The 25,995-nt window shown below is 40.3% G+C and overlaps 2 protein-coding genes across 5 annotated transcripts in view; both read right to left on the reverse strand.

The window, feature by feature from the left end:
- LOC143279773 (polypyrimidine tract-binding protein 1-like) overlaps nt 1-9,245 on the reverse strand; it is a 39,658-nt gene extending 30,413 nt beyond the window's left edge. For all 4 annotated transcript variants that reach the window (XM_076583916.1, XM_076583915.1, XM_076583914.1 and 1 more), the window contains exons 1-2: nt 9,140-9,245; nt 5,526-5,550 (exon numbers count right to left, since the gene is read on the reverse strand). In XM_076583916.1, the coding sequence (XP_076440031.1) occupies nt 5,526-5,550; nt 9,140-9,147 (33 nt within the window). In that variant the 5' untranslated portion in view covers nt 9,148-9,245. The remainder of the gene's footprint in view (nt 1-5,525; nt 5,551-9,139) is intronic.
- A 4,813-nt stretch (nt 9,246-14,058) lies between these two features.
- LOC143279776 (beta-alanyl-dopamine/carcinine hydrolase-like) lies at nt 14,059-25,579 on the reverse strand. Its single transcript, XM_076583922.1, has 3 exons — nt 23,166-25,579; nt 20,601-20,867; nt 14,059-17,957 (listed from the first exon to the last, which is right to left on the reverse strand). The coding sequence occupies exons 1-3, from the start codon at nt 23,847-23,849 to the stop codon at nt 17,685-17,687; spliced, it is 1,224 nt and encodes a 407-aa protein (XP_076440037.1). The 5' UTR covers nt 23,850-25,579; the 3' UTR covers nt 14,059-17,684.
- Nucleotides 25,580-25,995: the final 416 nt, after the last annotated feature.

A 25,995-nucleotide genomic window follows, 5' to 3' on the forward strand; every position in this document is an offset into this window, starting at 1 on the left:
TTATCATTCAACATACAATCTGCTGTAATCTTCTCCCTCACCACCACCTTTGTGTGTGTGTGTGTGTGTGTGTGTGTGGTTCATAGCCCAACTGACCTACAAAGAGGGAGGGGAAATAAAAAAAAGTGGAACTCAGTGTGTATGTGTGTGTGTGTGTGTGAGAGAGCGTGAGAGAGAGAGAGAGATGACAATTGAAAGAGTGGTCACCGTGTGCAAGGAAGTTCATGCATCACTGTAATTAAAAGCATGTACTCAGGCATGTTTCCATTATGTTCACAAGATACTTTCAAACACTGATTAACAAAAAGAATATTGCTGAATAGAACAAAAACTCTGCCAACAGTTCAGACCAAAATAAACCAGGAATAAATACAATTCAAACAAGCAATGGCAGTATGCCAACTGACTGCAGTATGACACATATAAATTTGAACACTAAACTAAAAATAACAACTGTAAGTGTGGCTACAGAAACCAACCCCCTCATGAAAAAATCTTAGACTGGGAGAAAATACACACAAATCATCTCTGAACAGAAAATGTGGACACAATCTCTCCAACATCTACAGCGGAATGCTCACATCATGTGACACAAGATCTGCCTTTGGGTGTGTGCAAGAACTATCTTTATTCAGCCTAAGGGAAGTCTTTAAGACAATGCTTGTAACTGCTCAACACTGCTGATTCTGATGGAGGAAAAAAAAAACGTCTATTTCAAATGGCAGGAAACAACTTTCACGCCCTGGTCAGATGAAATGCTGCAGAGCAGCACAAATGTACAGTTTATACTGTTGTGGTGTCACTCAGAAACAAAGATTTTTTTTCTTTCGAAGCAGATTGCATATGCACACATACATGCTCACTCAAATGAGTGCACACGCACGCACGCCTTGTACACTCAACATATCCCATACTGCTATCTATCCAGATCTCAACAAACCTATCATTCTTTGACACACAGGCATTCACTATTATCACCATAACAACTGGGAAATGGGATGGAAGCAAAAACCAACCCATTCACCTGTTGACAGGCAGATGCTTGCCAAGACTGCCAGCAAGCCAGCCAGCTAGCTAGCTTCTCAGTTGCTGCAGTCTCAACTGCAATCAGGGCATGCAGTATTGATTTTTTCCCTCCAGCTGTTTGTTTTTAAGAGCTAGTGTCTTGCCAGTGTAGAAATGAAGTCTGCTAAGTGATTTAATTGTCAAAGTAGCATTCAATGTGTTTTCAGAATATTCCAGTGCATGACAAGACCAAAACAAGATGTGGGAGAGAAGGGGGGGAGGAGGAGAGGGAGAGAGATGTGGAAAATATATATATCCGTCTCAAGCGAGAGGGTAAATGTGTTAACAGCTTCCAACACAAGAAGCCGGCGGAAAGGGAATTAAAGTTTACTGGATCAAATAAGCTCAACAGACACTAATTCACACTAATTAAGGTTCTTAGAGAAGCTAAAAATCAGTCTTGTAATTCGTCTAGCAAGCTACGCTGGACAGGTTTCCAGTGAAATCTTGTGGAATAAAACCACAAGGCATGTTTTTTTTTGTTTTTGTTTTTTAAGTAAAAAACACAACTGATTCAGTGATAGTGCATGTTAACTTACTTCATGCTCTATCTTATTTGCAAAATTAAGTTGTAATCATTGTGGCATTTGCTGGAATGGCTGGAGGGCATAAAATTAGCAGATGAGGAATCTAAAGCAATAATCATTCATGAACTCATTATCAAATCAATTTATTTCCAGCCTTTTAGTTATTTTCAGCCTTTTAGTTATGCTTGACAAGTTAGAGAAGGGGCTGCTTTAACAATCAATAATATTACAACAGATGAAAAATGATATCACTACATGAATACTCTAGTATTCACTATGATAAATATATTTTATAGTAATTTTTACTGATTAGTCACTCCCGCACTGCCATCCATATTCCTCATGCTTTATAAAATATCAGTACCTTGTTAATGACTATCAAACACTAAAAAATACTGCTTCCTTTTCCAAATATACTTAAGCTACACCAATGCTACACAAGCACAACTCACCTTAACAGCCTGACCAGTTATGGATGCAAGTGGCCACACAAAAAAACAATACACATCCAAATGAGATTTAATCCAAGCAGATGTTAGGTCCCGTAAGACACAAATTCCATACAGCTTTTAGTTCCCCACACAACAGTTCAACTGTTGTACTATCAGTGCTGAGAATACATGAATCCCAACAAACAGAAGTTGTGCTGAAGCACAGAGCAAGTTACCAGAAGCTGACTGGTGAAGGCCGGCAATCTATGTGAAGGCACTCAAGCAGCAAGGAATGTAATGTGGCACACCGCATTCCTCACATAGTTCAGGTGGTAGCCAACTACTGAACTAGACTTGCCCCACCACCATCTTCCCAAGACTCTGACCATAGACTGCACTTTTTCCACTACCTGCCAATGTTTTCACACAAAGATGTCTACCACATTCCACTTGGTGTGGGTCTCATAGTTCAGTTGTTCTTGTTGTCTTGACACAATGTAACAAACCCATGTCCACTATTCTTCTTAGAGTTGGGCTTTCTGTGTGCTACTGCTAGCTGAACATACACAGTATCTCAGTCAGTGGCTGGCAAAGTGGCATCTATGTGGTTGACATGGCTTGCTTTAGATTAATTTGAAATTCTAACTCTCCCCTTTAACTGCAGCAGTGAGTACAAGTGGTTAAATATATAATTTAGTTGACATCAGCTGTAAAAGAACTTAGGACCTAAAGAACACTTTTTACTCTGTACAAGCCATTTATCATAAATTCCCTCACAGTGCTACAGATTAAAATTTCCACAGCTGTATTTGTGACTGAATAAATCAAGCACTAGTCATGAGTTGTGACCTTGTGATTATTCTATACTCCCATCTTTCGACAAAGTATTACTATCAGCAAACGAAAAGCACTGAAAATTCCACACAACTAAATATTAATCCAATTGTGAAAAGCCCATGTCAAATCTTAATCTTACAAGCTTGCAGTTACATTTACAGAAAGCTCTACACTTTCTCAATGAAAGTGATCCCATTTAAAAGCTTTTAAAGCTCTCAATAGTCTCATTTACAGTAAAAATTACACATATTAAAAACACAAAAACAGATTTTACATAAAATATAACGAAAAATCTGAGAACACAGCTTTGCAAGAAAAAATGTTTAAATCTATAGAAACTAGAAAATAATGGTATTCAGTTCATTTCAAGAAGAAATGCAGTTGTCATTTTTTTTTTTTTAACATTCCATTGAAACGTTGCTGCAACCATTCAGTTCTGATCCAAAGCAATTTATTTGATCAATCATGATGGCACAGCACAAAGTACCAAATTTAAAGGAGAATGTCAGCAAACACTGCTGATACCTTCTGCTTTGTAAGCTGACAGAACCTTTGCCATTTCTATAGCAAGCCATTCTCTATGATTAAAGCACTTTGGCCATTACCAGAGAGCACATCATTTAAAGAAAAGGCTGTCTTCTCAGTTCTCTACAAGCTGAACTGGAAGACACCTTTGTTCTTGAAAGGGTTTTTCTTTCCATTTTGTTGTTGATGTTGCTGTTTTGTCAATGAACTAACAAAATCAGACACACACTCCTCCACAACAGAAAAAGTATTAACTCAACCACTTTCTCCAATTAATATTCAAATTTCATTCAATACAGGCTACATTGTCACAATCAGTTAGACACGATTTGTCTTACTTTTGAAGTTCCACAATTCATCCAGCTTTGGGGCAAATAAATCTAACACAAAAAAGTCTGAACATAGATAGTCTTATTTTTGAAGTTCAACAATTCATCCAGCTTTAAAGCAAATAAATCTGAACACAGAATAATTCAAGAGATTTATTTTAAAACTTACAGGGAGTAACAAACAACAAAAAAGTGAAAGCAATGGTTAAATACATTTAACAACATTTTCAAAACACTCATGCATTAAATGCATCAAACATTAAAATGCATTAATGTTTTTGTATTCACAAAGCTATGCTTGTGCCCATGCATACATTAACTGATTAAGATACCATGCATACATTAACTGATTAAAATACTTTAACTATGAAAGTATTTGTATTTCTCTTTTTATCACAACAGATTTCCCTGTGTGAAATTCGGGCTGCTCTCCCCAGGGAGAGCGTGTCGCTACACTACAGCGCCACCCATTTTTTGGTATTTTTTTCATGCGTGCAGTTTTATTTGTTTTTCCTAAGTGAAACATACAACAGAAAATTTGGTCTCATTATTCTGATGAACCATTGTTTTAGTATCACAACATATCACTCATCATGTAAAAAAAAAAAATAAAAAAAAAAAAAAAAAAATTATATATATATATATATATATATAATTCTAACCCAAAGACTTAGTCATTAAATTGATTTTTTAAAAATTAACTTTCACTGCTGCAGTTTTAGCTGTGACAAGCTTCAAGTCAAGCCTACATTTTAATTTTCCTCTTGACCCTAGCCATTCAAATTGTTAGTTGCTACACCAGACCTGCCTCCCACAAAATCTGAACCCCAGTTCCAAAACAACAAAAAATAAAATGTGTACGGTACCACTAGAAGACTACCCTATGCACAGTCCATTTCCAAATTAATGTACTCCAGACCCTCACCTGCTATGCTTTTACAGTTTTAGTATTTCACTTTCTTATTTAAGCTTCCCCACTATTCACTGTCCCACTTTTAAGCATCCTGGTAAAAGATTGCCCACACCATCACATGGTGACATAAATTCACCTTGACAATCAGTTCTACAAACACTGCCTTTGCTCTTGCCATCATCTGCTCAGCATGTGAAAGTGTGAAATGCAGCAGCCAAATGACATAAAACTGGTGATTGCCACACATGATTAACTTGCAGTCATACATTATGAATATGATTAACTTGCAATCATTCTTTGTTCATGCTTCCCCTGAGTTTCGTCTTTTTTCTGTCCATGCCACATGGTATCTTTCCATGTTGCACATCCCAGAATGTGCCATTACATTAGTAGTTTTCATGTCTCGTTTGATTTTGCAGCTGGGATCAAAGTTAGATGTTTGAGATCTTTCAATTCTTTGTAGCTGTTATCAGCTACCTCTCTCACATAACCAAAATAGCAAAGTTTGGAATATTGAAAACGGGAAATATGACCACTTTTTTTTCTTTTCTTTTTTTTTTCTTTTTCTTTATCACAGTTACATTTGATCATATGAACGAAAACCATAGTGAAAAAAAATGCCAAAATTCCGTCGATAAGCAGGTATGTTACATCCAGATTCCATGCCATTCCCATCTTGCATCATCTGATCATGTGATGCAAAAGCTGCTTGGTATATGGTTGGCTGGCTGCAAGCCTTCTTCCATGTGAAACCACCACCAAGTTAATGTCTTGTTGAAAGGCTCAAGAAGACACCGACATCACTGCTTACGCAGATTTGGCAAGATACTTTTTCTTCTTTGTAAATAGCAGAATAGTGTAACACCTTTCACACATCTGATAAATGTAAATTACATACCTTTGTTCCAGCACCAAAGTAGTCTCTGAAACAAAGGAAAAAACAACATCCATACATATACATTTACTCTTGGTTTCCACACTAATGTTACAAACAAACAAAAAAGAGGAAAAATTCAAGAGGCAAAACTTATCAAATTCATGACTCTTGATTCCTGCTGATTTCTTAACCTCTTCAGTGCCCCATAACAGAACTTTCCATCCAATCTTGACTTCAGGAACCAAACTGAAAGTGCCCAACAACAAATATATCTGTGCTTGTCATGGCAGGAATTTTCCTACCTCTATTATTACTATCTAAATTAGATTATGGTTTTTCAATACATACCAACTGGAAAGCTTGATCAGTTGATATATCTGCTTTAACTATTCATGAGGAGCAAAATGGGAACCTAGGCTAATCAAGACCTGACATGGTTTGATATGATCATTCCAGGATAACATCTACTCATCTCAGACATTCAGATGCTTTCAAAATGGCAAACAATTTAATCAACCCAGCTTTAGTCAAGTTAGTGGCATGAATAAGCTTCTTGTTGCAAACAAAACATTTTGAATTGTGATTCAATATACACATGTGTTTATATTATCATTAAAATCTTTTGAAAGTTACAAGGATTGTAACTGCATAAAGAAATATCTGTAACAATTTTGAGTGAATGTTTTGTTCTTGTGTCTTTATTTTAGGTAATGAAAGTAAAAAAAAAAAACATCCAAAATTTTGGCACCATTTTGTGACATGGCAATGTGTCTAAAAACGAAGGAGTTAGAAACAAAAAAGTACACACCTTATCAAGATCATGTCCATATAGATATGATCTGTATCTGTCTTGTTCTAATAAAACATTTATCAATAAGTATCATCAATAAAAATGGTATATTAAGTTTGAAATATCACCCAAAAGACCCACATGACAGATGTACACAACAGTAGTATTTCATTCAAAGGCAAGCACATGAATACTCTACACATTCTTCACTTGTAAAATGTGATCACCACATCTATGACAGCACATAAACTAATTTCCAGGTAAAAGCGGCGTTCAACAAAATAAATGGAATCAAAGTTGCACATTACTTTTGGGTTCCGCTTTTCTGTTACGTCTGTACATGTAAACTTCCCAATAAAAATATACAAATAAATAAAATCATAACTATTTTCACATAAATTGTGTGGATTCACGCTGGAAAGCATAAATTGGTTCGATAAACACCCTTCATTCGTATGTTTGAACACTGCGTCAGGGAAGGTGGAGAAAGTGTCGTTTCCAACAGCATTTGAAATGCACATCTGGTAATCAGAAATCTCTGATGTTTTGATTTCCATCCAATGGTTGATATTTTGTTCGAAAATATAACTGTGTATGTTATTTTCATTGTTGTTATGGTTTGTTTATAAATCCTTTTTTCTCTTATCCGATTAAGTTTAGACACAATCATCGTTTCTGATAAACGGCAAGATGCTGTGATATTCGGATACAGGCATAACATTTCGAAACAAGTCAACTCATGTTGTTCAGTAACCGTAAGACTACTTTCAGTTGAAGACTTGTTGCATCAAAAGTTCCAAACAACAATGTTCAAAGTAGAAAATCACTCCTTTTAATTATCTTGATGCTAGCTTGAGCTGTCTGGTGAATTTTTTTGTCATTAAATAGTTTATCAGTTCACGTGACAGATGAAGTGTGGAATGAAAAAATTGTTGCAGCTTAGATATATCTGTCTCTACAAGATTATCATTTTTTTTTATTTAAATTGAACAGCCATGTTTTCATCTCACAAGTTCTGAAAAAAACAACTTGGAACTGATCATAAAATTAACTTTAATGCATTTCATGGTCAGAAGTGCTTAAGATCTATGACGTCAAGTGTTCCATTCTGCTTTACTATGATTTAAAAAAATATAATAATAATTAGGAATTTTGTTAAGATATAAACTGGTGCAAAACCATGGCCAAGGTTTGTTTTCCACTGCTTCTTCAATTCAAAAGCTCACAACTGTGCAATTTCGGAAATTTGTTTGTTGTTTCGTTTTGTTTTTCGTTTTATTTTGCCATTTCAATATCTTTACAGATGCTCAGGAACAGACTTCAGCTGGAAACAACATTGCTACTTCGTTCCTTTGGTCATGGTGCTTATGTTTGTTATTTCAGGGCTGGTGTTGCAGTTTGTTAGAATGTTCATGTGCACATTTCAGTTTGTTTTCCTAACTTTGTGTCTGATACTGCTCCCCCCCCCCCCCCCCACCCCCCTCCCCCCCTTTTTTTTCTTCTTTAATTCGAGTGGTGGTGGATTTGGGTGTGTGGGTTCTTGTTTTGTTTTCTGTCGTGTTTTCTTTCACAGTTTTAATACTTTAAATACATTTTGATTTACTGTAATATTACTGATCTGAACAGTGAGGATAAAGCTAATCAGTTTTCTGTTCACTGACTGAATAAATAGATACAGAGAGTCCAGTGTTTTTATCACAATTCATCAGATAAAGGATTACTGCTGTCAAGTGCTAAAAATCATACTGTTCCCATTTCATAATAAAAACCAATCCATAATAAAATGAACAGTAGTATTTTAAATAAAACATTGGAGTGAATCATTACGGAAATGAGTCTGAATGCCTACAGTGATTCTGGAGAGAAAAAAAATCATCTATGGTGGGGAAAGGTTTCCATGTTATGTATAAAGTTTTATGGACAGGGCAAGATGGGTCATCTCTTCACTGTTAGCTGCGTGAAATTTGGCCAAGCAGAAGCAAACCGATAGGCCTAGTTTGCATCAGTTTGACATGGTATAGTATATGACACCAAAAACCCACTCATGTTGATATGAGTGTGTGAGTTGCAGCCCACAAACAATGAAGAAGAAAAACCACTATCATCCACAGTAAATGATAAGATTCAGTTTGATTTTTCTGACTTCATGTCACATAACCTGACCCCAGTTCTGGAGACTGACCCATACATATAAACAGCACAGTGATAACACACACAAAATACATAATAACAAAAGCTCTTTGGTCCAGTTAATGCATAATAATAAGCTTTCTTTTTCTTTTTTCTTTTTTAAGAGAAAAATTGTAGACAAAGGACGGGGTAGGGGGGAGGGCAACTTGGAAAGTAGGTTTTAACGCCAGGCTTGATGATGGAGTGTTGATTTTGACAAACCAAAAAACGGTGTTCATTCAAAGTACAGCGGCCAGAAGAAGCGAAATAGTGGCAGCCGATCAATCAAACCCGAACTGGCACTGATGCGTGCAAGCAGGGTCAGCGTGCCGCCATGATCAAGCGCCATATTAAGTGGAAGTTTCCGTCACGTGTTTCAGACTATTTCCTCAGAAAACTGTTTATTTCATTATTAAAGAACACAAATGACGAAAGTTCATAAACTGCATTTAGTAAAATTCATAAAATAACCAAAAGCGTAACATTCGTATATCAGCGTGTCCTAAATCACGGACAGAAGCAAATTATGTTCATTTCAAATTCATGCACAGCCATCGTCGAACAAAGAACTGGCATGACGCATTCTTCTTTTAAAAAAACGTTGCAAGAGGATACGTAAAAATACTGCGATAAAATGCATGGATTGCAATCAATTCAATATAAAAAAGATACTTACCCTTCCATAATTTGAAGAACTTGGCCTCAATTTACGTTTATGAGATGGCAAATCGAACCGTCAATCTGTAGCTCTTGCCTTCTTCAAAATGGCGGTCTGTTTCGTCACAGGATCGGCTATTTCCGTTGGGTACATTTCAGACCAGATTTAGATGCAAACATTCATATTTATTTAATAGTATACAAGAATGCTTCGTATTTTTTTCTGCCGATATGAATGATAACATTTATTTGAAATTATTTGTACTGCTATATTAAGATAATTGCTTTATGGAAATGAGCGACGCACCGAAATAGTGGATTGGATTTCTAGTTGTTCCCTTTTATCGGACTGTTCCACCCACCCACTCACCAAAATAATAATAATAATGTACATTTACACAGCGCCCTTTCTCTCTAATAGCTCAGGGCACTTTGCATGATAGGAAGACATTACAAGTTACATAAAACATTCATGAGCACTCTTTCTCAAACCTTCCCCCTCCACTCCCACACATACTCTCCCCCTCCCACTCTACATACATCTAAAGTGAGCTGACATGGGTGGTGTTGGAGAACAAAGAAGCTGAGAGTGCCAGTGCTCGTGGGTAGGTTTTAAAAAAGACGAGTTTTTAGTGATGAGCGAAAAGCAGAAATAGAATCAGATGCATGGATATGATAAGGAAGGTTGTTCCATATGTGAGGAGCAGCAACTTTTGAAAGAAGAAAGAACATTCGCCATAGGTTCTTGTGTTGACACGAGGAAGAGGTAGAACGGAGATTTCTTGCGGGAGTGTAAACACTGATAAAATCAGAAAGATATGTAGGACCTGCAGAGTGGAAAGCAGAATAGCAGAGACACGCAACTTTGTATTTAATTCTCGCTTCAATGAGGAGCCAATGTAAAGTGCGGAGGTGAGGAGAAAATATGTGATCTGTACGTGGGACTCTGAGAGTCAGACGGACGGACAGCATTAATTTGAAGTTTTTGAATTCGCTGAAGAATATTATGTGGACAGCCTATGAGGAGAGAATCAGTAGTCAATTCGTGGCAGCACAAAAGCAAAAATAAAAGTTTTAGTCTAAGTTTCAACAGAAAGGTACTGACGGATATATAGAGTTGATGCGACGAAGTTCACAACTGATTGATTATGCGTATGAGATTTACTACCTGAGCATGCATGCTAAGGTTTGAGTCAAGAATGACTCCAAGGTTCCTTGCTGATTTAGAAAACTGAATTGTGGCAGCACCGTGACCAACCACAATAGAGGCAGATAAAGAAGTAGATGTGGACATTCGTGCAGAGGAAATAATCATAGCTTCGTTGAAGTTCAGTTTTGTCATCATCAAGTTCAACTTGGGGTTTTTGAATGTCATCCAGGATTTAACATGAAACATATCAGAAATAATGAGAAAGTTTGATCATTTCAATATCACATTAAATGTCTGTTACGTGTCCCCTTCTCTCTTTCTTACCCGGCGTTTTGACTGCATCAGTAAAAGCATAAGATGGATGTGGTTCTGATTCATACTATTACCCCGCGACTGACGTAACGCCGGCCTCGGACTGTCACTGACTCCGGGAACTGATGTATGCGTGTGTGTCAGTGTGTGTGTGTGTGTCAGTGTGTGTGTGCGCGCGCGCGCGTGTGTGTGTGTGTGCGCGCGGCGGTCAGTGTCACGTGTGTTTGTGTGTCAGTGTGTGACCGAGAGAGACAGACTGCTCGGAGAGATTGAGAGCGGAGAACCACTGAGAGAGAGAGAGAATAGTTTTAGTCGGTCGTGGCTGCGGTGCGCAGGTGTCAGTACCAACTGAGAATTGATTACAATGATATCACCTTTAACTAGTTCAAAATATTCAGAAAATAGTGTCACCTATTTTGATACAAGGCATCACCGCAGGTAGACTTAATGGAATGTATCACTGATGTGGACATGAAGTGCACTGGCGTACATCAACCGGCTGACCATTGCAGACTCGACGCCCGCCAAAGTGCTGCCATGCACGGCTGCGTCAGTCAGCCTTCTTCACCGTGAGCCGGTTTGCCGGGTCAGTATCGTGAAATCAGCCGCCGAACTGAAAACACATGATACAGGAACGGACACACACACACGCCACTGAGCCGAAGAGTAGATATATATACTCATTTGTCAGTATACCTACCAGTGTGCATTTCTTCCGCAGAAATTTTTACCAGAGCCTGGGACAATTTTGTTGTCATGGGTTAATTTCTTAGTACTAGTGTGTGTTGCAGATCATAGTCGGACCTCGGTTTATCCTGTCGTCTCATCCAAATAACTAGACGCTCAGTTATCAACTGATTCCCGGTCGACTGAACTAAGGATACAGGGCGACTCCGTGACTGAGAGCGGAAATCGGAGCCCAGGTCCTATAGCAATGCACACTATTTTGGCTCAGTGATGTCTTAACGGCCATTCTGCCACCTCCCTTCATCCTCCTTATTGGAGTGGTTTGGTGAGTTAATTTACTGATGGACCGTGAGCATGCAGGAAGAGATTCGGAGTTGCAACAGTACATACTATAGTCTTTTAAAATACACTGGCAAGAACAAACTAATTCCTCAAGTTATTCTGGAAACTCGTAAGCTATGGGTCATTAGCGTCAAATGGAGCTGACGCTTCCAGTTTCTGGCCGGATCGAATTTATTTAGTAGCCATTATTAGAACAGCAGTGGTCAATCATGGGAAAGCTTGGCCGGTTGCTCATGTTGGCCTCATTGTCACTAAGCATAGCTATCTGTGACAAATGATGGTCAGTGAAAGTCAATCGAGAACAGCTCTTTAGTGAAGTATGGTTGCACTGTTTAACTAATGACTCCCTGTTGTTTTCGAATGACCATGTTCTGCCAGCCACAGTGTCTGTAGATGACAATAGATCGATCCACACCGCCACAGGATGATCAGCTGGAGGTGACAGCCAGCAGAGCTTAAGAACTGATAATAAGCTACACGGGCGGAGGACTGACCTAATTTCGGAAACTTCAGATTGATTCTGAAGAACTTCAAGGGCTAGGGTGCTTTACTGAATCCCTTTTAATTTTCTCTTTTACGTGTTGCTCATGGGAGTCTCATGTTGTAACAAGATCGCGGTGAATATACATGTGTGCACTGGCCGGCAAGGTTCAAGTTGTGAGTGCCGTGTGAGACAAGACAGCTCAACGGTTTAGTGAAGTAGGTTATGACATGTCAAAGAACGATAGAACTTGAATTTGAAGCCACTGAAACGGCGCTTTTTTAGTGACAACGGCCATAGGCTCAGGCATTCTGAACTTGAACTGACTCAGTCCTGCCTTCAGGCAAACCGGCCGGCGTTTCAGTATTCCAAAATTAGAAACTGCGAACAGAACAACATGCAGATTGAATCCATTCCGGCCCAGTCAGTCTACTCAGCTATTTGACACTGAACAGCAAATTGATAATGCAACATGTGACGACATAAAACTGACGTGTACTTGAGTGTATGCCAGAGTGCGCCGAAGTGAAATGGACATCTTAATTCAAAATACTGTTGTCTCTGAGGCAGATATCGTAAAAGGTCTATGTTTAATTTCAAAATGCTATTCTATCTTTTAACTGTGATTACATTGTACGTGCATGTCTGTGAATGATGATGATGTGTGTGTGATAATGCTATTTTATCTTCTAACTGTGATTACAGTATTGCACGTGTAGGGCCTATGTAGTGACTGATTACTGATGTGTGTGATTTACTCTTAAGTTACCTTTTAAGGTTGTTTTTTTGTGTGGTGTTTTGTCAGTTGTTCTGTTTGTCACAGTTGTTGGGTTACTGTCTGCTCAGTGTAATCATTGTATATGTGGTTTCCTGCTGGTTGACATCGAAGCATTTTTTGTCTTTTATGTGCACACTCAGCTGAATAATCGATTGACGGATATTCGTGTATACCTACTCAGTGCGTTTTACAGCACAACTGAATAAAAGTAATCTGTATTCAGATTGAATCCTATTATAGCTAGTCAGCCTGAGGGAAACTACACTGTGTTGCTGAAAATATAGTCTTCAATGAAAGACAATTTCTTCAATTTGTCATATAATTTACATTGAACCACTGCGCAAGACCAACTCAGAACAGCAGTGTGTGCGTGTGTGTGTGTGTGTGTGTGTGCGTGTGTGTGTGTGTGTGCAGTGTTATTGGTGTGTGTGTGTGTGTGTGTCGTGTGTGCGCGGTGTGTGTCAATGTGTGTGTGTGTGTGTGTGTGTGTGCTGCCAGTGCGTGTGTGTGTGTCAGTCCCGGTGTGTCAGTGTCGCTGTGTGTCAGTGTGTCCGCAGTATGTGTTACTGACGACGTGTGTGTGTGTGTGTGTGTGTGTGTGTGTGTGTGTGTGTGTGTGTGCAACTGGAGAGAGAGAGACAGAGACAGAGAGGCTGACAGAAAGACAGACAAACAACTGATCAGGCTGAGACGCGGTGGCCAGACGCCAATCAAACTGAAGGCGGCGGCATAGTCAGTCGTGTCCGACTGTGACCATCAGAACAGCAGCGGAGGCAACTGCTGTTCCGACTATTTTGGGCTAGAATTTGATTATAGTGGAGAGTGTCTTCAAGTACATCCCCACTCAGTCTCTCGGCCAAGAGGGTTTTAGGACAGTCGTTGTTTGGATGGTTCCCAAAGGCCATCTAGCCCACAAGGCTGCAGCAAGAGGAGCCAGTGCAATTCTGCCTCCAAGTTTGAGAGTCATATAGTCCTTCACAAAAGACTAAGCTTTAAATGGTTTCCATTGACTCAGGGAGAAACCATTGATACTGATACAGCTCTCACTTTGCTGTTGGCCCAAATGTAAACTTAGTCAATCTGTGATATAAGCCGAGTGTTGGTACTCCGCGGAAATAGACTCGTTTTGAGATGAGACTGACAAGACAAGACAAGACAAGACAAAATTCTTTATTTCGGCTGATAATAGATAAGCACTGGTGCCATGCGTTTTTTTACATCCAGTCCCCCGGCGTCCTGATAAGGCTGGGCCTGGTCTACATTACACAATACTGAATAGTAAAAATTAAGATAGTGTAAATCAGTAGAAATACATGACAGTCAGTAGAAATACAGTGATAACAGAGGGGAAAACATGTAAACAATTAAAAAAAAACAACCCACACACATTGAAAAACAACTAACAACAACAACACTTGAACACACACACACACACACACACACACACACACACACACACACACACACAAAGGCACAAGCATGGTGTTAGTAAAATGCATCGGAAAGAAACACATTCCATTGGGTGGCGCCTGAGTAAACTAGACCGAGTGGTTGAAGAAGACAATTCTTGGGATTGGGATATGGACTTTTTGGGGTTGGGGGTTTCTTGATGAATTTGCTGAAAATTTGTTTATTGTTGGTGGTGCATTACCTGTCCGCATAATCTTGTGACTGTGACTTCTTTATTGTACTCTAATCTACTGACGGATTAGTGGGGGAATAATGACTTGTTTTGCCGGCCCTAGTCGAAAAGGAATGTCTAAAATTTTTTACTGTACGGAGTACCAGCTGCAGCCACCGTTTGGGATTCAGTTTAGACTGGATATGAGAGCATTTCGGTTGCTGATTGACTAACATCTTTATCAGTGAAAACGAAATATCTCTTGATTATTGAAAGGACATGCTATAACATGATACCGAGCTTGTTTTTCTCTCGCGCTTGTTCGCGCGCTGCAGTCGAAATAAAGGGACACAACTTCGGCGATTCCCGTGAAGGGAATCGACTTCGGTGATTACAGCAAAACTTTTCAATTGATGAGACGGTGTAAATAACAGTGTAGGGTTTGTGGTAGCATGTCTAACTCTTGGTAAATGAAACTTCCAGTGAAATCTTAGAGGCAGGCAGGAAGAAGCGCGAATGAATTAAGAAATGAAAATCGGGGGATTTTTTTTTTTCATAAAAAGAAGTTACTAGTAGCATAATTATTACTCTTTAATACAGACTTGACCGTGATAAACAAGTAGCACATGAGTGATTTACCTTACAATTCATTCACAATCTCATAATGACTCAACGAATCTCAATCAAAACTAAAACTCCAAGTACATGCACAGACACACAAAATGAAACTACCTACTGCAAAAGCAGCACATGCAAAATAAGATGTGTGTGATCTAGGGACTATCTTGTACTGAAATAAACTCAACAACAACTAAAAAAGGGGGGGAAATGCTGACACACACTATTCAAAACCTATTAAGAAGTTAAAGCCAGTCGAACTGTACCATCTGAATATCTGTTACTTTAGGGGGACCTGAGTTTTGAATACTATCAGTGAATAAACAATTACAGTCATATCTTTTAATTCTAATAGACTACCAATATGTTTTTGTCAATACTAATTTAGAACAGCAGTGACAAAACCAACTGCTACAAGTTCCTATTTGTGCAAATACTATTGTTCATGGTGATAGCTGTAATTCTACTTACTGAATTTTACTGATTGAGATCCTGAATACAAACATGTAAGTAGATATGCTATGATAATGTATAAAATGTGTGGCAGTTAGTGCTGTAATTGTTATTGTGTCAAAAGTTGCAGAAGATTAATCCACAGGGAAAAAAAGAAAACAAAGAGAGAGAGAGAGAGAGTTTCATAACAATGAAAACGTTTATCATTTGCTTGTATGAGAGAGTGCAATGCTATTTCACAAATGCATGCACACACATGAGCGCACATAAAGTGCAAAAGTAGTTTTAATCCTGTATCGTGGTTGCAGCACTGAGGCCATAAATTTAAAAAAAATTAAATATAATGGAAATCACATTACTTTTTAATACCTGGAATGGAGGAAGAAAGAAAAAGAAACACAACCACTTGTGCTAAATGGAAATTCAGTCAATGAGTAAAATGAAAAATTTAGGCAAAACATGTTCATCTATGAAATCAGTTCAAAGGTTCCTATAAAGCAAACATGTATTGCTACACTTTAAAAGCTTCACATTATATGGACATACATGCATGTCTTGAAGAGCTGGAAGAATACTTCTGTAAATGCTCCTGGAATTAAAAAAAAAAGAAAAGAAAAAGAAAAAAAAGATAGATGTGGCAGTTGGGTGCAGTGCTGATTTTAGACTCTTGAGTTCACTGCATGACAAAATGTTCATCATTTTTACTTACATAAAATGTCAATAATGTTCATTACACATCACAAAAATGTTTTGTGTCAATTTCTAATGTACTGGAAAGACAGTGAGACAATTATAGCAAAAACAACACAGAGAGAGAGAGAGAGAGAGAGACAGAGACAGAGTCAGTGACAGAGGCAGAGAGACATTCATATGGGCAATATCTTATACAATCAATGAAAAAGTATTAACGATATACACGTTCAAATCAGATGCTTAAAACTTATCTGAGAAAAAAAACAAAATTTTACATTTCAAGTTCATACTTTTAAAATATAACATTGTAGGATAATTAAAAATGTTGGCATCATACCGTGCATAAGGATTTGTATTTTCTTCCCATAGTCTTTGTATATCATATAGTAATCATTTATCACTAGATTAAAAAAAAAAAAAAAAAAAATTAATATATATATTTTTTTAATGCACTGAATTTTTGCCATTACTTCTCCAACCCTGAAGGAACCTGAGAGTCTGGCAGTGAACTGGAATACTCCAGGAGCCAGTTGCATTGCTTGGTTCTGACTTTTTGACAGCTACTCGTGACTAATTGCAATGTTTTTAAAAGCGAATATGTGAAATACTTTTATTTGAGAACATATGTTTATTACTCTTGTTTAATCAAGTTATCCGCGTGTGTGGGGTGGGGGTGGGGGTGGGGTGGGGTGTGGGTGTGTGCTGATTATCTGGTTGTGGTTTTCCGCAATTCATCTTTATTCTTATCTATCTATCATAATCAATGTGCAGTATAGTAGGCTATGTTTATAATTATATTCAAATAATGTTTCTTAATTCTTTCTGTTTTTACATTAAGAATACTAGTTATTACCTGCAGTGTGTGGATATATGTATGAAACGATGTATGTGATATTTTTTACATTTGTATCTTCGTAATATTTGTAGGGGCTGTTGTTGGCTTTTACAGTTATGGTCCCCATGGTATTTACTTGTCTATGTTGTGATAATGCACCTGACCAAACTTCTTCAGTTGGAGATAATAAAGTTAGTCTTATCTTATCTTATCTTATCTTATGCCTACGTTGACCGAACTACACCATTGGTCAGTTCCATACTACACACAATTAGTAGCGGGTTACGACCATACTAGGCTCTTCTGTCCAAGCAATGCAACTGGCTCCTGAAACAGTAGAAGATGGGGGAAAACAAAAACGAAAGAAAAGAAAAGCAGCAAAACAGCAGCAGCAACATACGAACAACAACATGGTCAAGGATTGTCTTTTTATAAAAAAAAAATGACTAATAATGGTCTTGGTCCATTCTTCTCTGACTCTTTTCACCCCATCCCTTCAATGATTTAAGCACCAAGGGCTAAAAAAAACAACACACACACACACACACACACACACATATGTATGTAAGAAAAACACCTCCTCCAGAGATGTCCTCACTGATACATGGGCAGTTTAGCAAACGGCGTATTAGTCAGCAGGTCCTCCCTCCCTTGGTACAGGTGCACCTGTCTGGCGGTGACATCAAAGGCAGCGGTGCACACCGTCTCACCCAGGTCAGTGGGCCGGGGAGTGCGGAAGATGGGGCCCAGCGGGTCATGGGTGTCCGCCATGACCTCCAGTGCTTGTTGGAGGGTGCAGGGTGGAGGGAGTTCCTTGGCTCGTTTCCCCCGCAAGGTAGAACTCTGCAGGCCCTTGATTTCAGACACCTGGTGATGGGCAGATATGTTGGTAGCAGTGAATGAAATGGATGTGAAGAATGTGTCATATGATGGCCTAGGAAGCGAGGGAATCTGAGTGCACTGGTTCGAATCACAGCTCAGTTGCCGATATTTTCTCCCCCTTTACTAGACCTTGAGTGGTGATCTGGGCACTTGTTATTCGGATGAGACAATAAACCGAGGTCCCGTTTGTAGCATGCACTTAGCGCACGTAAAAGAACCCACGGCAATAAAAGTGTCGTTCCTGGCAAAATTCTGAAGAAAAATCCAAAGCAAATAAAACTGCACACAGGAAAAAAAAAAAAAGAAAAAAAAAGGGTGACGCTGTAGTATAGCGATGTGCTCTCCCTGGGGAGAGAAGCCCGAATTTCACACAGAGAAATCTGCTGTGATAAAAAGAAATACAAATACAAATATAAGTCAGGTACACACACACACACACACACACACACCAGGGAGGTACATGCATTACATATGCAGGAGAAGCAGTGGCCTTGTGGTAAAGTGCCTGACCAGGAAGCAAGTGTTCGAGGCCCATAAACGGATCAGGGTTTTACTCCCACAAGACCTTTCAGGGGGGGTACTGGACCCTGGTACACTGACTAGCAAAAAAAGAGACATCTTCTAGTCATTCGGATGAGACAACAAACCAAGGTCCCATGTGCAGCATTCATTTAACGTGCATGAAATATAACGTAAGGCAACAAAAGGGTTGTGTGTGGTAAAATTCTGCAGAACAATCCACTCGGGCAGTAAAAGAAATACACTCACAAACAGAAAAAACAAAGGAGTGGTGCTGCACTGTTGAGACATGCTCTCCCTGCCGGGGAAGAACATCCCAAATTTCACACACAAGGAAATCTTTGTGACAAAAAGTAATACAAAACTGCATTAGCAGTGAGTGTAAAAATGTAGAGAAGATATAGACGCCAGGGCAGACAAATGTCAGGAAGATACATATATATCAGCAGTGAATGAAAAACTCTAAGAAAAGATGTAAATGAATGTGAAGTCAAGAAAGATATAATAAAAGTCAGTGCAGATATATACAATAAATCAAAGAGGAACATACATTATACACATATATATATATATATATATATATATATATATATATATATATATATATACCAGCAGCAAATGAAAAAAAAAGGTGAAGAAGATAATATGAAAATGGGAGATTAAAAAAAAAAAGAAAAAAAAGAAAAGAAAAAGGAAGACAAAAGAAAAGAGGGAAATGAGACTCAAGAAGAAGGGAAGAAAAGAGACAGCATGAGGTGATCACAAAGTAACTTTCACCTCTGTAGTCTCCTGAGAAGATATAAGATAACTGGTATGTGTGCAGTAAAAAATCAACAACAAAAAACAACAACAAAAAAAAAGACCACAACTGGAATGTTTTTCCAAATAAACTTGGATATATAAATATATATAGACTGGGTGGATGTAAAGAGATGGCAATGCTCCATGTAGTAATCCAAACACCATGAAAAAACAACAAAAATATGTCAACCATAAGCTGAATAAAAGGTTAATCTGAATTGTCGATTTACTGTGTCATGTCATTTTATCATTATCATTTATCAATGAATCCCCCTTCAGTAAGGGGCTCTGGCTTTATCTGAAGAAAACGTTCGTTCATTCTCTCTCTCTCTCTCTCATACACACACAAATGCATGCTAGAGTACACTACCTTTAAAATCAGTTGGCACAATGGTCATGTATGATGGTCAGTATGTCCACCTATGATCATCTGAACAGCAGCAGAGTGGAGAGTGTCTTGATCAAGTTACATCTCCACTCTCTCGGACAAGAGGGTTTTAGGACAGTTGGCATTGGGATAGTTCCTATAGTTTATCCAATTCCAATGACATTCAGTCGTGAGCTATGCAGACCCTGGTGTGTGTGTGTGTGTGTGTGTGTGTAATTAGGTAATGCAAAAGGCGTAGTCTTTGAATCTGTTTTATGCGTTCAAACATTTTTTCCCTTCCTTTTGTAAGTTATTGCGTGTGCGTGTACATATTCAATGTATATTGTAAAGCGCTTTGAGCTCCCTTTAAGGGAGAGCTGTGAGTAACTTTCCACTGCAATGGAGAAACCACTGATCATACAGCTCTCACTTTGCTGTTGGCCCAACTGTAAGCTTACGTCAATCTGTGACATAAACTGAGCATTGGTCATACTACTTTGTATACATGTGTGTGTGTGTGTGTGTGTGTGTGTGAGTGCATGTTGTCCTAAGAATTTGGATTTTGACTTTTTACCATGAGTGATGAAACAGTGTAGACAGTGTGTGTGTGTGTGTGTGTGTGCATGTATGCAAATGCATTTATAAATGAGTGTTTGTATGCACACATGTATGCTGGCATGTGTGCGTATGTGTGTGCATGTGTGGAGGGGGTGGGGCATGTGTGCGAGTACATTTATAAGTGTGTGTGTGAGTGTCTGCATACACATATGTATGTTAGTGTGTGCGTGCGTGCGTGCGTGCGTGTGTGTGTGTGTGCGTGCGTGCGTGCGTGCGTGCGTGCATGCATGCGTGTAGTGCATGCACGGCAACACAATTTCAGCGAAGCACACACACAGTAAGTCCAACATCCGCCCCCCCCCACCCCCGCCCCCCACACACACCTCTGTCAGATGCCTGTAAGAGTTGAAGTGGTAGTAGTGACACTGGGCCCCGGGCTCCCCCTCCTGCCCCACACCCTGGACATGCACCAGGCCCCCTGGCTTGCCTGGCCCCACCTCCACCGAGGTCATCAACCCCTCCTTGGTGCTGACGTTCACGCAGAACCCATAGGCCACGCCATGCGGTTCGTTCCTGGCCAGTCTGACGACTTCCTCCACGTCCCGAGCTGCCAGCAGCGACCGGTTGACAAAGTGTCTGCTGGGGGCCCCCTGGGACACGGGTTGTGAGATGATCATGGAGGAGTAGTTAGGGTTTCTGGACCAGTCTCTAGACCTGAATGATGTCATTAAGAGATGATCAAGGAGGACTAGTTAGGGTTTCTGGACCAGTCTCCAGACCTGAATGATGTCATTAAGAGATGATCAAGGAGGAGTAGTTAGGGATTCTGGACCAGTCTCCAGACCTGAATGATGTCATTAAGAGATGATCAAGGAGGAGTAGTTAGGGTTTCCGGACCAGTCTCTAGACCTGAATGATGTCATTAAGAGATGATCAAGGAGGACTAGTTAGGGTTTCCGGACCAGTCTCTAGACCTGAATGATGTCATTAAGAGATGATCAAGGAGGACTAGTTAGGGTTTCCGGACCAGTCTCTAGACCTGAATGATGTCATTAAGAGATGATCAAGGAGGAGTAGTTAGGGTTTCTGGACCAGTCTCTAGACCTGAATGATGTCATTAAGAGATGATCAAGGAGGAGTAGTTAGGGTTTCTGGACCAGTCTCTAGACCTGAATGATGTCATTAAGAGATGATCAAGGAGGAGTAGTTAGGGTTTCTGGACCAGTCTCTAGACCTGAATGATGTCATTAAGAGATGATCAAGGAGGAGTAGTTAGGGTTTCTGGACCAGTCTCTAGACCTGAATGATGTCATTAAGAGATGATCAAGGAGGAGTAGTTAGGGTTTCCGGACCAGTCTCTAGACCTGAATGATGTCATTAAGAGATGATCAAGGAGGACTAGTTAGGGTTTCCGGACCAGTCTCTAGACCTGAATGATGTCATTAAGAGATGATCAAGGAGGAGTAGTTAGGGTTTCCGGACCAGTCTCTAGACCTGAATGATGTCATTAAGAGATGATCAAGGAGGAGTAGTTAGGGTTTCCGGACCAGTCTCTAGACCTGAATGATGTCATTAAGAGATGATCAAGGAGGAGTAGTTAGGGTTTCCGGACCAGTCTCTAGACCTGAATGATGTCATTAAGAGATGATCAAGGAGGAGTAGTTAGGGTTTCTGGACCAGTCTCTAGACCTGAATGATGTCATTAAGAGATGATCAAGGAGGAGTAGTTAGGGTTTCTGGACCAGTCTCTAGACCTGAATGATGTCATTAAGAGATGATCAAGGAGGACTAGTTAGGGTTTCCGGACCAGTCTCTAGACCTGAATGATGTCATTAAGAGATGATCAAGGAGGAGTAGTTAGGGTTTCTGGACCAGTCTCTAGACCTGAATGATGTCATTAAGAGATGATCAAGGAGGAGTAGTTAGGGTTTCTGGACCAGTCTCTAGACCTGAATGATGTCATTAAGAGTGTTTGTTTGCTTGGTTGTTGTTGTGTGCAGTACTCTTTTTGTGGTAGCTGTTCTTGTGTTGTGATCTTGTTACTGTGACATACGGAATACAATTTTCTTTTTGCTCCTACAAGAGATTATGTATACACACACACACACACACACACACACACACACACACATACATATAACACACACACACACACACACACACACACACACACATTCTTATATAAATGATATATATTCATGTACCAATACATATAATTTTTTTTTTTTTTTTTTTTTTACATATAAGCTCTCTCTCTCTCTCTTTCTGTGTGTGTGTTTGTGTGTGTGTGTGTGTGTGTATACACTCTGAAACAAAAGAGGGTTTCATCACTCTGCAACCATATACCGCATTGATATGGGCATCACACAATAGATAAAGGAGATTAAGGACAAAGCAAAGCTGTCGTTCAGTTGTTTTATGCTCACAGTTCACATAAAACAGTGAACATGGTTTGCCAAAAGCTGTGCTGCAGCAGTAAGCCATTCATCCTGTATTTTTATGGTGATACTCACCAGACAACTGGAGCAAACACAACATGAGTGACTGTAAAATAATTTTGAAGTTTTAATTTTTCTGTTTTGGTTTCGTGTATCAAGAGAGAGAGAGAGAGAGAGAGAGAGAGAGAGAGAGAGAACTCAATGGGGTATTGATTAGGTGTTTTCTGCCTGGGACAATAGGAGTGGGAAGGTGTGGGGACTCATGTGTCAACATCTTTCATATATATGTATATATGTATATATATATATATATAAGCTCATAGAAGAGAGAGAGAGAGAGATGTCCAAATTTGTACACATGCACATTACTGCTTACATAAAATGAACATGTATGCATATGTAAACCCATCATGATAAAAATCTGATGAACACTGTATATAGTGGGAATATACCCTTCACCTGCGAGATATATATTCAAGATAGTTATAATGGCTCTATTGGAATACTTACTTCTATGACGTGGTCAGGGTAGAGGCCGTTCATGGCGAGCGTCAAGCCGTGCACGTTGAAGCCAAAGGCACAGCCTGGCAGGAAACCCGGGTAGCAGAACGAGGTGAACTGCTCCTTCAAGTCGTCCTCCTCGATCTGAGCACTCAGGAGATACCCGTACGGCTTGATCATTGGGTCACAGTCTTCGTTGTGGACCACGTACTGGTAACCTGGGCGGTTGATGAAAACATCACTGCATCCATAGTTCTCCTGGAATGGCCGCGTGGACGAGGCATGGTCCTTGGCCTTTTCCGGATTGGTAGGGCGAAACTCCTTTTTCTGTTCATCGTCTGAGGCGCCCTTCCATCTGTCGAAGAGAACGTTGTACACTTCTTTGGAAACATTGGCCATGAAGACGTGCTCGAAAGAAAGCCCTGCGCCGTCCGCGATACCGCGCACCTCACGAACATACTGCGGGAAACAACCCTGGCAGATCTTCAGGCTCTTCTCGTAGTAGTCCCTGCCCATGTGCGAGTCGTAGAACGGAAGTAGTTTGTCCTGGATGTTGTCAGATTCCGCGAAGAACAGTTTGATGCGGTCACTGAACTGCAGGCCCACGTTATACCCTACGTCATAGAACGTACCCCGCGTCATCAGCTGAACGAGGCTGGGGTATTTTGGAGCACGTGAAGCTTTGCGGTTCATGCTTTCTCCCTTAGAAGCCGAAGTGTAAACTTCTCAACTGAGTGAAAGCGTTTCAGCTGAGAATTTTTTTTTCGAATTTGCAGTGCTTAAAATATATAGTGTAAAATCAGTCAATAGCTTCAACACAGAATGTCTTACACTTTATTATTGACTCCGATATCGAACCACAGGTTAACGACTGAGAAAAGTACCACAGAGCTGATATCATGTCACTCCCCCAAAATAACGAGCCGACACCGGTGGACTCTCTCCCGCTAAATCAACCGACTGCGAACCGTATCACCTCCGTCCGTGTATCACACGCACACATTGTGGCTCTGCCGAGAGAGGAACAGAAAGCATCGTAAACTGTGGTGGAGTTGACCCATTCGCTTACCGCCCTTTGTTCAAGTTATCAGGACTTGGATTCAGGATTAGTTATCCTGCAAGTACTTCAGTAGTCGAAGTAGTGAGTTTAACGACCTATTTGGCAATCTGCCCTTAGGGTCAAGCGGTTTAGCCTTGGTCTTTCTCCGCGAAGGGTGTTGTGGTCGAGTCAAGGCTTTGGTATTGTTAGTTCAGAAGCTGATCTCGGGGCTTTGCACTGACGCCGGCACTGACGTTTGCTGTCTAGGAAAGTCTGTTATATGGGCCCTGTCCGTCTTTCCTTCCAATGTTTCGCTGTCTGGGGCGTTTAATTGGTTGGTTATTTGACACGCCACACCTGACACACCGGTTACACACTGCTGCATCCGTGTGTTATTGCTGCCATATGTAATATATAATATATAATGACACCGAGAGCTCAGTGTTCGGCTGGAACTGTCACGGGGTCCGTCTGTCGGCAGCGCGGCAAGCCGTTGCCTTGAATCAGTTCGACTCGGTGTGACTGCGAATTGTGTGGATGGGAAACTTGTCTGTCATGTTGTTGTGCACTGTCAGGAATCAGGTCACAGTCGTTGGTTGGACCGACTGAACTCGAAAGGGAAGGACTTATGGTTAGCGAAAATTCTGGGGCACGATTCAGGTCGTTCAAACACAGCATACAGACAAACAGACAGCGGCGGGCTGTTTGTTATCTCAAAGTGAACATTTATCTCTAAGCTGACCCATCACGGCGGATCTAAGTCTGCCGGCAGTGAAGACACGATTACAGCGTTCGTCAGTACATCAGCTTGCTCGGTCACGTGTCTCTTTGCCTTGACGAAAGTAAATTTCACTGGGGGGCGAACTTGTCCGTATTGATTCGCAAACACAGCATTTCAAGTTACACAAGCACACACGTATAGTCTGACACTCTGGAGTAAATTTCACTGGGGGGTGAACTTGTACTGACTTCGCAAACATTTACACAAACACACACATACAGACACTCTGTGTGCGTGTGTCAGTGTGTGTGTGTGTGTGTGTGTGTGTTTTGGCTGTTTATATAACAGTGTAATAACTGACTGACACCGCATACACGGACCTGGCCGTGATGACTCAGCTATAAATATCCGCAGTTACAGCTGCAAACACACACACACACACACACACACACACACACACTAACCGCCGTGGACTGACACACATACACACTCTCAGTGTGATACCACTGGTTTCGTGCGACAACCGTGTGTGTGTTATTCACTACGGTCGTTCGAGGCGTTGTTTGTTTGTTTTTCCCGGGCCTTGAGTTATGTGAACACGTGCACATCCGTCACGAGCTCAACTTACCGCACTGCACGGGACGGATGTACACCAATCAGTGCACTGAGGTTAGATTTGTTTCTCGCGCAGTATGCTTGCTGACAGACGGCAGGCCTCTGTGTATTTTTCATTGTGTTTATTGGTTTCGCCCAGAGGGCCGGAAATGAAAGAGCGGCGATAATGCTTTTTTCATTAACCCCCCCCCCTCCCCATCTCTCTCTCTCTCTCCAACTTGGAACTTTCTTGTTCACCTGACTGCGACACCTCTCAGCAAGGTGACACAATGACAGCCTGTGACTCAATGATCAGGCATGAGACTGCCGGGGAAATTGTGATTGAGTCTGAAAGGTGGGGGTCTGGGGGCTGCAGAAGGCCCCCAGTGGGGCGAAACCCCTGAAGCTGAAGGTTTTTCTCAATTTCAAACCATAAAATCTGCACTTGCAGGCCACCAATACTGCTGAGGTATTCCAACCCACAG

This window comes from Babylonia areolata, chromosome 3 (assembly GCF_041734735.1).
Source record: "Babylonia areolata isolate BAREFJ2019XMU chromosome 3, ASM4173473v1, whole genome shotgun sequence".
Taxonomy (NCBI): domain Eukaryota; kingdom Metazoa; phylum Mollusca; class Gastropoda; order Neogastropoda; family Buccinidae; genus Babylonia; species Babylonia areolata.

Excerpts from the sequence above, each read along its gene's own strand:
- LOC143279776 (XM_076583922.1), bottom strand. The coding sequence starts at position 23,849 with ATGAACCGCAAAGCTTCACGTGCTCCAAAATACCCCAGCCTCGTTCAG. Across the intron at positions 20,868-23,165 it reads ACCCTGACCACGTCATAGAA|GGGGCCCCCAGCAGACACTT; the intron begins GTAAGTATTCCA and ends CCCGTGTCCCAG. Across the intron at positions 17,958-20,600 it reads CTTACAGGCATCTGACAGAG|GTGTCTGAAATCAAGGGCCT; the intron begins GTGTGTGTGGGG and ends GCCCATCACCAG.